The 13,739-nt window shown below is 40.1% G+C and overlaps 1 protein-coding gene across 4 annotated transcripts in view; it reads left to right on the top strand.

Moving 5' to 3' along the window:
* The window catches only part of DAB1 (DAB adaptor protein 1), a 204,385-nt gene extending 192,127 nt beyond the window's left edge, over positions 1-12,258 (top strand). For all 4 annotated transcript variants that reach the window (XM_044430243.1, XM_044430242.1, XM_044430241.1 and 1 more), the window contains 5 exons: positions 2,860-2,922; positions 3,520-3,628; positions 8,218-8,766; positions 10,312-10,439; positions 12,175-12,258. In XM_044430243.1, coding sequence (XP_044286178.1) covers positions 2,860-2,922; positions 3,520-3,628; positions 8,218-8,766; positions 10,312-10,439; positions 12,175-12,258 — 933 coding nt within the window. The remainder of the gene's footprint in view (positions 1-2,859; positions 2,923-3,519; positions 3,629-8,217; positions 8,767-10,311; positions 10,440-12,174) is intronic.
* Positions 12,259-13,739: the final 1,481 nt, after the last annotated feature.

Genomic DNA, 13,739 nt, shown 5'->3' with positions numbered 1-13,739 from the left:
GAGAGAGAGAGAGAGAGAGAGAGAGAGAGAGAGAGAGAGAGAGAGACTTCAGGCTATAAAAAGGATCTTACTCCTTTTTTCCATTTCAAGGGTCTTTAATTGGAGTGCCTTCAAACTCAGGTGGTTAACATTGTTCTCTAAAATTAATGCACAGGGAGCTTCAGGCTTGGAAGGCACAAATTTTAAGGAAGCCTTTTCTGAGCATTGTGGCTCCTGGCATACTCTCCCCAAAGAACAGAAATGTGTTCTTTAAATCTCTTTTAATTTTTGGACATTGGTGTGAATGAATGGTCCTGTGAAGGGCAGGAGAGACCTGAAAATGAGATAATGGTAGTATTTCATAAATATTTTTAAGGGAGTTTATGATGGAGGGTTGGTTTGATAGGCTGCTGCTGCTGTTGTCTGTGCAAGTCAAATGCCTCTCCTGCCTCTGGAGAGTTCTTCCGCAATGCACCTACTCACACACAATTTGCAGGTATGTTGATCTAAATCTTGCATCTGATTCCCAGATTTAATATGGGATTATCAGTTCGCATCTGATGAAATCTGTGCTATGCTGATGTGCTTTGGTGGCTCTTAATGCTCCAAAACACAGGCACACTGTTCTCACTTAGTGCCCCACATCTACAGTGTGAAGTAATAATACTGATACAACCACTGTACAGGATTGTTCTATAGATAAATATATGTGAAACACATTGCTCATTTAAAAAAATCTATATACCTTCTAAATATTTCCCTGCCCACAGAATTTTTTAATGGTTTGGTGCTATTTTAGGGTCACCTAGCAGATATTTTTCTGATGAAGAAATAACTTCCAGCTATTTGTCAGCAGGCCATCCACTTTGCACTAAAAATGTGGATAGTTTGACAGATGTTGGATGAGGAAACAAAGAAAGGACCCTTATTAATATTGGCCCTTTCAAAGTGAGGGTTTCCTTAAGAAGACTAGAGTGCCTGGTATTTATCTAATGTCACTTCCCACTCAGATGACATCGTCAGTCTTCTGACATTACCTCCAGGAAACACTCCATGCACCCTGCCTCTTGGGTAGGAAGAAGGATTCCTGTGGAGTGCCTTAGAACTCTGTCTTTAGCAGGCTTTAAAAATCATTTTGATTATACATATTCCTTTTCTACTAGTGAGAGTCTGGGTTTGGGTACAACCTTCTGCTTATCTTCTGCTCACTTCTGTTTCTTTATGTTGTTTGAATCACTTCTATGAGAAGCAAAATTCTCATTATACAGTCAAAACTCAAGGACATATGTCAAGGGCAAACCTTCAGATGTTTTGGGAACTGCAAAATGAGCAGTTTTTAGTGAAAAAGATTACAGGCATGGTCGCCTTGATGCAGGATACATTAATGGGAGATAACTTGGCAGAAGATAGTGGAGGATGGTGTTTAGTCATTATAGTAAGTCTGGGTGCCAGGATCATTGTCATGAACATTCAAATCCACCCGGTGTTTAACTCCCTCAATTACAATTTTCCTTTGCATAGCCCTTCTGGTGCCTGTTCCTAAGCCCTGTTCTAGGAATAAATTGAAACACCCATCTGTAGTCAACACACCCTAAGTAATCTGTAATTACTAAAGGTTTGATATGTACCACTTTAGAATAGGGATGTGTGAATCTGTCCATTTTAATTTTGCTCAGTTTCTTGTTATTGCAACCAACCATGACTTTTGGCCTGTTTCTGCACAAGTTTAATTTCATTTTATAAAGTAAGAATTGTGCACCTTTCTTCTAATATGTCCATATAACACTTTCTGTAAGTGATGGAATGCCCTAATATAGGCATTTTATAGTATACTTATCTTCTATTTGCGCATTTTTATTTGCAAACTGCATCACAAAATCCCCAAAAGTGCAGATTTTGGCGCACAAATGTATCCTGTATAAATATACTTTGTTTAAAAATTTCTAATCCATCTCCAATTTTGAGTCTTCAACCCTTAATTTCCACTTAGGAACAGCATCCCATATGGGCTTTTATGGGCTTTGTCTCCTTCACTGTCCTCCTTCTGGCATATGAGACCATGCTATAGGACAGAAAACTAGTAGGGTCTCTCTGTGTCTCTTCTTGAGCTTCCTATTGCTATGCTTATGTACCTGATTTCAGATCAACAAGCAGATGTTATCTTTCTTTTAACTGAGAAGTAACTAGTTCCCAGAGTTGGCTAGCATGCCTAACAACCTTGACAGTTGTCTAGCAACTCGCTTTTGGCTATATCCCTTAATTGCACCTAGCAGCCTACAGTCTGACCTATAACAGCTGCATATCATGGGTTTCTAGGAGAAGGTTCTGGTTAGTATTCTTTCTTCTGGAAGATGCTTTAACTGTTAAGGTCTCCTTGTGGATGGCCTTTCCTAGCTAGTGTGGTGAGACAGAAAGCCTGAGACTGAATGAGACTAAGAAAAAGGGAAAGGAAAAAATAAGATAGTCTTCCTAAAGATCCAACTAAACAGAAATACGTTGAAATGTCAGCATTAAGAAGAGTAATAAAAATAAGAGAACTGTTCCTGTGTTCTGACCAAGAGGTGTTAATATGTCACATCTAAAGTATATCCTCTGGACACCTTCTAGGACATTTATGGTAAGTTTTAAAAATATCCCTTTTATCTTTAGTATTATAAAGGGAAGATACTGGTTGACAGAGTGTAAAGAAACAACTTTTTTAGGCTTTTAAGCTTTGTCTCAGAGACATGAAGTAGGAAAACTGACAGAGCCCAGATAGTTTACTCCAGAATGTAAAAAAAATATTGGGGGAGTAATGCTTACCTTTCACTGCAAGTCTATCCTTGTTGTTCAGCGGATAAGAAAATGCCTTACTCTTTCCTGTTTTGAAATTCTTTGCAGGCTGTTCCCCAGCTAGAGTTGTTTGGGGACATGTCCACTCCTCCCGATGTAACCTCTCCCCCTGTAAGTACTGGTAATGCATGTCTTGTTTCTTTCTTGCATGCCATTTTAAGTAAACTTCTTGTAGCAGTATAATGTATTTAGATATTCATGAGAAACAATGCCCCATACTGAAGCAGAAAGAATTTCAAACAGGTTTGCAATCATATTACCCAGTTTGAATCTTTCCCTCTGTAAAATCGCTCATTACCTTTCTACTTTTTCAGCACTAATTGCTTACACTGATCCCCTGTGAAGCTATTAAAATCACAAAGCCTTAGACCTTTATGAGGAAACAGGTGCTGTAAGAATCTGCATATATCTTAGGTGCTGGGAAAAAAAACACTTTAAATTTATTGAGTACATGACAAATTCTAACGAATTTTGTCTCGTACCATTTCTCATCCTGTTTCTAGCTGCTGCTGTTTTCTTCTCCACCTCTCTCACATCTACATCTTCTCTATTATTATTCCACCCATCACCCACCTCGTGTTTTCCTCTTTCGCATGCTAGCTCTTTTAATTGGGAAAGAGAATCTGGAGCCAGTTCCTGGCAGCACACAGCAACTGATGTGTCACTGAGCATATTTATCAGTGCATTCAATCTTGCCTTGTTTTATAGACCCCTGCAACTCCAGGTGATGCCTTTATCCCATCTTCATCCCAGTCACTTCCTGCCGGTGCAGAGGTTTTTAGTTCTGTACCTTACAGCCCTGCTGCTGTACCCTCAGGTGAGTTATTCACATCAAGCTATTCAACTGGGCATCTGTGATCTTAATGGGAAAGTCATACTGTCCTGCTGTGACAGGTTGAGGCTTGGTTCTGAAGCAGCCTATGGAGCACATCGATCTCAGAGGTACAAAGTCAATAGGAGAAGCAGTCCAGTCTAAAAAGAGGCCCCAGAAACAGGATTTTGTCAGTCACCTAGGGGCCAGTGGCAAGGTTTCAAGGCATCAGGAGATGAAGTAAGATGTTCAGGTGGTCTCCCCTCCTTAGGCTTGTGGTCTGAAGCCTCCAGCCCCACCCAGGGCTGTGTTGTAGCACTGGGCTTTAGAAGAAGCTTTACTACTACCAATAGGTACTGTACGCCCGCAAGGTCTTCTCCAGCCTGTCTCTTGCGATGTTGGTCTCCCTGGGGATAGATAGATAGATAGATAGCTGCTGTCTTGGTGGTGCAGTTGAGCTGTTCTTGTAGAGATGGACCTACAACCATCTCCCCAGAGGTCCACAGTGCTCTGGAATGGGTGGCTGTTTGAAGCTGTTTGTCTCTGGGAACTCCTTCTCTCCAGAGCATTCCTCCAGTAAGACATGAGACTTACGCGATTCTGCTCAAAAGCAGAACATTCATAAACTCGGAGAGTAAAGCCTTGTAGATTTATAGTGTTAGTAACTAAGTGCTGATTCACACATGTGTGCTCATAAATCGCTGGCTGACTGTCCTTAACACAACAGACAGAGTTTTACATCATCTCACATACATTGTTTTTCAATGGATACAGTTTGCACATTTTGGGAAGCCTTTCAGAATCAGACCCTTTGGTTAAAATCTCTCTGATCCTTTCATATTTATCAGAAGACAATGGAACAGTAACTTTTCTTTGTTTGGCCCACAAAATCTGTTTGTTATTGGATTTATCGCCCACTTTTTTCGTACACTGAAAAAAACCTCAAAGCAGCTTACATTATTCTCCTCCTGCTCTCAATTTTATCCTGACATCAACCACCCTGTGAGGTAAGCTGGGCTGAGAGCCTGTGACTGGCACAAAGTCACCCAGTTGGCTCCTGTTGTTCTCTCTTCTGATTTCGCTGGAGTTTCAGTGGCCACAAGATTTTTTTCAAAAATACAAAGATTTTTTAGGACATTTTTCAGTGTTCTTCAGGGTCCCTGATGTAGATGATAATTTAATACTTTGCTTCAGTTTTAAAGCTTGGATACAATTAATTTGTTCTCTCTGTTGATGCTTTTGAATTGGTCAGCAACTGTTTTGAAATCTATTTCTCTACTATTGTTACCTGCCCTGAAGAATGGAACACAATGGAAACCCATGTTTGTTTTGAAAAACATTACTAGAATTCCACTATGATAGTGCAAATTATCCAGAACCATTCTGGATATCCATTTTTTTTCCTTTAAGATAAATTAAATGTTATGCCCTGAATAAAATATGAAGAGAAAGTTCATATGAGTATAGGCACATACATTAAATTATTCTTCTAAGAATTTGAGGGAGATTAAAGAGGAGTTCACAGATCTGAAGCCTCTTTCCCTGACTTAGATGTTATTAAGCCCCCAGCTGGCTTTTGAGATTTCAGTAGGCTGTGCTTGGATATCTACAAGTTTATCTTGTTAAGAATAATATATAGGAACCCCCTGCATTTTTCACCACATACATGTAGAATAACAATTCTCTTCCTTGTTCAGACTAGGAGATTATGGATATAGTCCCAGTCTGATGAATAAAGAGAATCATGCTTTCTCTTGTGTGAGCTGTTTTCCTCACACAGGATAAGTTATGACTTTTTATATTGCTTATTTATTTATAAATTAAGTGTTTGAAGCAATGTGCAAAACAAGCATTAAAAAATAATTTCTGAACTGAAATGGAAAACAATGGCAAAGCTTCTCCAATTATAGAACAGTCTCCCCAGACGCTGCTTGGTGCCTGCTTGGTGTGAACACGGTTAACTTCTCATTGGCAGGTTAAGACCTTCTTATATTCTCAGGCATTTGGCAGCGTATGATAAGGTTTTGAATTGGGTCTTGTGATCTCTTACTGTTGATTGCTAAAGTTGTGTGTGTATGTAATGAGAGAGAAAGCGAGTCTATATGTTTGTCTGTAAAAGCAATATTGTATTTTTTAAATTGTAATATTTGTAGACTACACAGAGAACTTTGACTACTGGAAATAATATAGAAATGGAATAGAATTAAATGAGTATTACAGCAGAAGAATGCTATAAAATCAAGAAAGCACATTTGGGAGAAATCCTATGCATCCTTGTGGGACGGGGAGGAATCATCCAACTCCCAACAACCTTCTTTTCCCTACGGCATGTAGGACCTCTGCTGTCTAAACATGCCTAGGATTGTACCTTAATAGACTGCAAGCTTTGTGGAACACTATTGCCTGTCCAGTTGATTAGCAAAAGGGGCAACACAGCCCCCCTGGGAAAGATGTTCTACAGCACAGAAGGGTCTCCACCAACTTCACCTTTGCAGGTGGTAGGACCCATAACAGGGCCCTAGAGGGTAAATTTAGGCTCTTGGTAGATTTATGTGCAAGGAGACAATATTTAAGATGCCCTACTCCCAAGCCATTTTCCTTATATTTCCCACTAGGTAGAAATGGGAGGCAGATGTGCCATTTTCAGTCCAAGGCCCAAGTTAACTCCTGGCTGAGATTCTCATGAGCTGCAACATCTAAAGTAAAGTAAATAAATGCCTACAAATATCTATTATAAAGTATGGGTACTACTTCAGCAGCCTGGCATGGGTTTGAGGAGTAGATTCTGCTGCTTGTAAAATGAGAGATTTTCCCATCTTAAGTATACTGAATTAACAAAAAGAAACCTCAGCTGAAGCATAGAAGACTAAAAATGATACCTTTAAAATATTGAAAACAGGGTTTCATACAAAATGTTTTTGCAAGCTAATGGATCTTTTGGCTATTTAAAAAAAATCTCAAGAAGGATATGAGATATTCCCTTCCTAATACAACCTTCACCACAGACATTCAAATATTTTCTCTTCACCAAGCCTAAGGCTAAACTGGAAGAAAACCTCACATGACTGCTATTTCTATTCAAGTTAATTAATGAAGCAAATTATACCTATTGTGTTTCACTGAGAATGGAAATAGATGATAGTTGTTGGGAGTTCTTCAGTGATATGGAAGAGCTGTGATTGCATCTGGACCCCGCAATAATGACATACCAGCCTGGGTTGTAAATGGGCCATTCTTTGTTGAATTAAAGGTTTAAAGGTTCTATAGAAAGTTAGAATGCCATCTCATAAATTCCATTCCTAATGGAGTAAATTATATGTTTAGAGGTTGTCTGTTCAGTGGACACATAGCCTTGTTGCTTTGAATTGGTGTGAGTCAGAAGAACTTCAAGCATGGTTCAAACCATCTCTTAGACTCTCAGCCTCAAATGATTGGTTTAGAAGCTGTAGCTGAAGAGAGGAGGCAGAGCCCAGCCTTATAGGCTTTTCTACCCCTGTGATTAGTGTCATGGGGTTTGCTTCCAACATCTGATCTCACTTATAGCGAGAGGCCATGTGCAAACTCTGCTCTCATGCCCAACCATTCTTCAAGGCTGAGGTAAGGCACACAATTCCGCATGGTGTGAATTCAAACACACTTTACAGGTTATTTCTAGCAATTCACAAACCTGCAAAAAGTGCTTGACCAGGACAAAAAGAACTGTGTGTTTGTGTTTATGTGTGCATGTGCCTACACCTCAGAAAGTGATGATACATCAGCTCTGTGAAAAATGTTGTCTGTCTACTGCTTGTGTGAATTTTCACAGCTTCCTAACATTGCTCAAAGTCCTGGATATGTACTTGGCATTCTCCTATACAGGGAGACCTTTGCTGTTTTGTGTGATAACTGCAGCTGCTGAAATCAAGGCGTTAATGAGAGACTCTCTGGTTTCAATAAAAAAAGAATAGCAGAGGTCTACATGGATGGTCATTTCAGTAACAAATGTACTGCAGGGCTCATGGAATAATGTTCTTCTTTTAAATGCCTTTGCTTGCTAGGTTTGCCAGGAACAAATGGTTAAGGGAAACTTGGAAAATAAAAGATCTTAGATGTGTTGAATTGTGGTGTATGTAGAGAGGTAAAGACTTTGTTAACCAACTTGCTGAAAAGACAAAAATAAAGCAAGCTTCTGAGCTGCTCACAGCTGCTCATGAAGCTAAAAATATTGGAAGGAAAGTACAAGTAAGTGCTGGTCTGTGCCCGGCTGGCTGGCTGAATGAGCATTCCAAATACTCTGAAACAAAGGAGCCCATTTCAGGGGGCGGGGACAGAGGAACAGCCTTTTCTTGCTATTATTTAGTCGGGAGTGTAGTGCCGTTGAACTAGGTTCCGCTTTGCACACAATCCAGTAACTGTCTCATCCCAAGCCATCTCCCTTGTCTTCGCAACCTTCGCCATACATTTAATGGAGCTCTTAGGGCAGATAGCAAAGCGAATTATTCCACCACGAAGGCCTGTGATTCCTCCATTGTGTATCTGTAGCAACGTTTCTTCCTTGGCTGCCCTGTTTTTGCTGTTCCGGTTCTGAACTTGTGCCCCCTCTCTTTCCCCTGAAGGTTATGTTGCAATGGGAGCTGTCCTGCCCTCCTTCTGGGGACAACAACCACTTGTTCCACAACAACTGGCCATGGGTGCTCAGCCTCCAATTGCTCAGGTGATGCAGGGAGGACAGTCAATTGCATGGGGGCAGCCTGGGATATTTTCTCCCACCCAGCAACCATGGCCATCTGCAGCTGGTCAGTTTCAGCCTGCTGCCTTCATGCCAACACAAACTGTTTTGCCTTTACAAGCAGCTGTGTTTCAAGGTACCGTGGCTCCCATTGCTCCTGTTGCACCTGCAAGCGATTCCGCCAGACCAAGTCCACAGGCAGATAGGCCTAGACAGCAAGCAGGAAAAGACATGTTCAAAGATTTCCAGATGGCTCAGCCTCCGCCAGTGCCATCACGAAAACCAGATCAGCCTTCCCTCAGTTGTACCTCAGAGGCCTTCTCCAGTTACTTTAACAAAGTTGGGATGGCACAGGAAGCAGATGATTGTGATGAATTTGACATCTCTCAGTTAAATTTGACTCCTGTGACTTCTACAACGCCATCGACGAACTCACGTGAGTATCCCCACACACGCTTTTTCTCCTGCAAGTTTCCACACGATGTTTCCCTGCTTGACTGCAGTGAAGCTATGAAAAATGTCCATGTGTTTAAGTTAAAAGTAAATAAGTTCATTGTCTTTGAGGCTGGGAAACATGACCATAAGGATAAGCACATCAAATCCTTGGACATGTATAATTAATTAACAGTATTACTTTATTTTTTATTTTCAAAAGACAGTATAGTCCCATGTCAAATAGGCATAGAAACTGGCTTGAATGATTGACTTCTGGGATTCTGATCACTGTTGTCAGTGAATCATTTTTCAGTGGTAACTGCGCTTAATGATTTTGCTTGCTGATTTTGGATATATAACTCTGAACCCTACCTGATAACCTCAATTACATGATTGCAAAAACATTTTGTGTGAATCAACCCTAAATTAAAAAAAAAATGTTGATGAGAGAATTTTCATTCAGGGGAGCAACCTTTTCCAGATATGAACTCATCGTGGATTTGGTTGGCACTTGTGGTGATTTGTGCTGGGTCACTGCTACACTGATACAATCACTGTATATTTCTGATGATTCCACATAATTTACTTTACATTTCAGTATACTATTACTATTTTTTGAGTTGATTTAATATCATAGCTTGTACAGAACAATATCTTAGTGGTTATCAGTAGATTATAAAGAACAATGTAGAATTCTATGTAGAATCCTATCAAGATTATATATTTATATAATTTATTTTAAAGGTTTTCAGATAAATGCATTGTTACTTCTGCAAAGATAAAAACCAAAATAGAACAAGGGCACGTTCTGCTGATATAGTTGTCATATGACTAATAAGTGGATAACTAAATTTTGCAAAAGACAAATAAAATTGAAAGTCCACATTTAAATCTTACTGTGTTGAGACTCATGAAACTCTTAAACTCAATGTCTCCAAAGCACTTTGGGAAATCCAAAAGGAATTTTGTCTTGCCAGAGTTTTGTCAAGTGCTGAACAATTTCCCTTCACCACACAGTCGCACCAGCTTTGCAGCTTGGGATGTCGGAAATCTCAAAGTCAGATGACTTGGACTTCTGTGAATCCCACCTGATTCAGCAGTAGACTAGCATCATCCCAGGTCACACGGTTTTGTGGGCTTGGGCCATAAAAAAAATACTTCCCAGGATTGTACACAAATTAGTTGTATGAGAGTTAGTAAAAAGTATGCTGATATACATGCCTTTTTAACTTGCCCCCCACCCCCCTTGAAGGTTTTATGCATCTTTGGTTACCTTACAGTCTCTGCTGTGCCGGTTTTATGAGATCTATGTGCAGCTACTAACAAAAATATGTCAAACAAAAGTTATGTAAATTGTTAGAGACTTTTAAAATGCTGTACTTTTCCTAAGAATAAAAGGAATCAATGAGTAGATGAACAGATGATCAAAGAAAGGAAATCCATCCCTATTTGCAGCCTTCCCAGACTGCTCATCAAAACATCCTCAGATGATGTTTAGGATTCAGTAGTGCATTCAATGCAAATCTTTCCTGTTGTCTTTCTTTAGCTCCAACTCCTGCTCCAAGGCAAAGTTCTCCATCCAAATCCTCAGCGTCTCATACCAGTGACCCTGCTACAGATGACCTCTTTGAAGAGGGCTTTGAAAGTCCAAGCAAAAGTGAAGAACAAGAAGCGGTAAGGCACAGCTCCAAATCATGCATTTGTAATTCTAATTTGTTTTGGCATTACTCTTCACACAGTTCACAGGTTCCAAAGTTAACATGCCCAGCTGATAAAATATTTTCTATAGCTCCCTTGAAATATAATATTAAATAGACTGTGAGATGTGTAGAAGAAGTAGAATTTCTTAGTCCTATTCTATACATCTTTGCCATTATTTACAGGGGTTAAGCAACTTGCTTGTACTATTAGTTGCCCTGATGTTGCCTACGTCTTACCAGACCTGCCTGCTCCCACCATACCTGCCACAAGGGCGGGCAGAGAGGATGAAGTTACAGGCAATGGCTAGAGTTCCAACCCAAATTGTAATTTGTCGAATTTACTGATACCTGCCTACTCCTTCTGCTTTCTCCAAATAAGCGTCTGGGCAAAGCAGGGAGAGGGACTGACTAGAAAGAGGGATCCAAGTACAGGACAATGACAAAATAATTAACAACAACAATGAAACAGGTTACTAGATTGTGGCCTGGGCAGACAGGGATATAGAGAAATGTAGCTGCACAGTTGAACCATATAGTTTAGTTTAGGACAACAGCACAAATAATGAACTCCACAGCTGAAGCATGACTCTGTGCCTGTCCCATTTGCAAGGAAACAGCAGAAGCATGACCTCACAAATGCTGGGGCAGCCCGATGCTGAATTTGTTATGGCCGTGTTAACATTTGCTTGTACTCGCAACAAGCTATGCACAGATCCAGATTGCTTCGCACATTGCTGCAAAATCATGTGTATGTGACTAGTCAGATGTGGTCGTAACAAGTGCTTCTCATGAACCGGAACTCCTAGTTCATCGGGCTTAAAGCAGAAACCAGCTGAAGGCATTCATCTGATCACGTCCAAGTCTAAAGCTATTGCTACCTTTGCAATGCACAGGAATATATTCCTGTGAATATATAGGAAGAGCCAGTGTGGTGCAGTGGTTAAGAGCATGGGACTCAGACAGTCTGGGTTCTAGTCCCCGCTCAGCCATGGAGCCAACTGGGTGACTTTAGGTCAGTCACAGACTCTCAGCCCAACCTACCTCACAGGGGATAAGATGGAGGAGGAGATGTAAGCTGCCGTGAGCCCTTTGTAGGAAAAAGGCAGGATATAAATTGAAAAATAAATAAAATAAATAAATATTTCTTTGGCCTCAAATCGGTCTGCTGTCTTACCCAGGACCTCTAAAATTTGCTGGCATTCTGACAGCAGATGGCCCTAGATGCCTTCTGTGGCCTTTTAATGATTTCCATAATGCTGAAACAAAAACACCAGCTAGAGTTTGGATTAATTTTTGGGAAGAGTTTGGGAATATTTCTAATATTTTTGGAGGGTGGTCTCACATTTAAATACAAGGTGGACACGTGGTTTGCGTTCTTTCTCTTTTACAATACACAGCAGCTTGGCACTGGTCCCCCATGGGAACAATATTGCATTGTGGTTCCCTTCTGCATTCTTGGAAAGAAAAGACGTGTGCCCCGGAATTCATCTACCCAGCCCAAAGCTCAATAAATATCCCACACACGCATGTGTGCACATGCTTTCATGGGGACAAATGGCTCCATAAAGGCAGGGATACATGGGCCAGTTGTGAGTTTTAATTCACAACAGGCACACATGGTGAAATGAATTCATAACATAAAAGTAACCTCTGGTTTTGTTTCCCTTTCTGTTCTTGAGAAAAAAAAGTGTTATGTTCTTGTGTTCTAGCCTGATGGATCTCAGGCCTCATCCAACAGTGATCCATTTGGTGAGCCCATTGGTGATACTGTAAGTCCACAGGGCGATAGCTAGATAGCGCAGGTTGGGGTAGGTATCTGTCCTTTTCTCTCTCACACTTTTCACTCAAGCTCCTCACTTTCACCATTGCCTGCCTCCATTTACATCAATGCTATATACACATCTTATTTTGTTACTTCTCGCACCATGTTTCACTGGTTGTTCCATTTTCTGGAAATGCACTTTTGTGTTGTCAAACTACAGGCTTGCTTTGAGATAACAATGCAATCCTAAGGGAAATATATATTGTAATGAACATATTATATATGAAGCAGGATGTTGTCAAAATTATTCAACCACCCTCCCCCCGAAAATCTGTTGTTGACCATTTCCGTTTCCACTATGCCTGGCTAACATTTCAAATATAAATATTTCCTCAATTTCTGATATAATCAATGGCATTGAAAGCAATTGTTTGGACTGAAATGGTATTGGTAGTGCACCATCTTTTCTAAGGGAATTAAATAATTATCAGGAAATTAAGATGTGGTTTCCCACTCTATGCCCACCTCACAGAGTGGTCATCAAAAAGCCTATTACGTACAAGTCTAATAAAAACTTAAAACTGACAGTGTTGATGTATGGGTTGTTAATTCAGACAGAAAACCTGTATCATTTTTAATATATATATTTTCCATTAAACTTGAGGCGACACAATTGCTTTAATCATTAGCTGTGCATGCAGCATGTGTGGGTGTTGATAGATGTTTTATGAAGGTGACTGTGGCTATTTTTATTCTGGCATATGTGTTTTGTCAGAAAGATTGTGATGCTACAGTGCTTGTGAGTGTTGAACATTCCCATCACATCTCAATATATTCCAATGCTGCCATATGAAAAATGTTTCTTTTGTTACACTCTGCTGTGATTTGAAATAGTTCAAGCACTATGTGATTTATTGCTCCTCTGTATATGGAACATCTGAAGCAAATTAATAAAAATGGTGGATTTATTTTTTAGTATATAATGCACAGTGATTTCCAGACTTTTAAGATTATACACTCTTTTGCTAACATGCTCCACCAATCACAGCTATGTGAATGCACCTGGCACCCACCTCATAATCCCTTTCACTTGAGACTCAAAACAGCTCTTGCCCTCCAGAAATGGCTGCAATCTTTGAAGCCTCCTTTCTGTAGCCCAGCTAGCAAAAAACACCTCTCACCTCCCACACTTCACATGGTCATGAACAGTCAAATAGCTCAACTCCACTATTTCAGACAGTAACATTTCTCTTTCCTCTGTGACCAGAATGCAACTGATTTTAAGTTGCCCATTTGAAATGGCCAAATTCATGAAGCTCCAGGTGGCCCTTTCTCCTACCCAGTTGTCATGACAACATCCACAGCAATCCTAGAAAAAGCATTATGTGACAGGGACCACTTCATCTTATTTAATTTTGCCCTAATCATGAGTTCCTCAAATTCTTAAGGAGTTGCAAGTCTTTCCCTTTCAAAAGATGTTGCACAGTTTCTGAAAAAAGTTATTTTGAAAGT

Source organism: Varanus komodoensis, unplaced genomic scaffold (genome assembly GCF_004798865.1).
Source record: "Varanus komodoensis strain SLA01 unplaced genomic scaffold, ASM479886v1 scaffold20_1, whole genome shotgun sequence".
Lineage (NCBI taxonomy): Eukaryota > Metazoa > Chordata > Lepidosauria > Squamata > Varanidae > Varanus > Varanus komodoensis.
The sequence above is the reverse complement of the archived record's forward strand: the minus strand, read 5'-3'. Positions and strand labels throughout refer to the sequence as shown.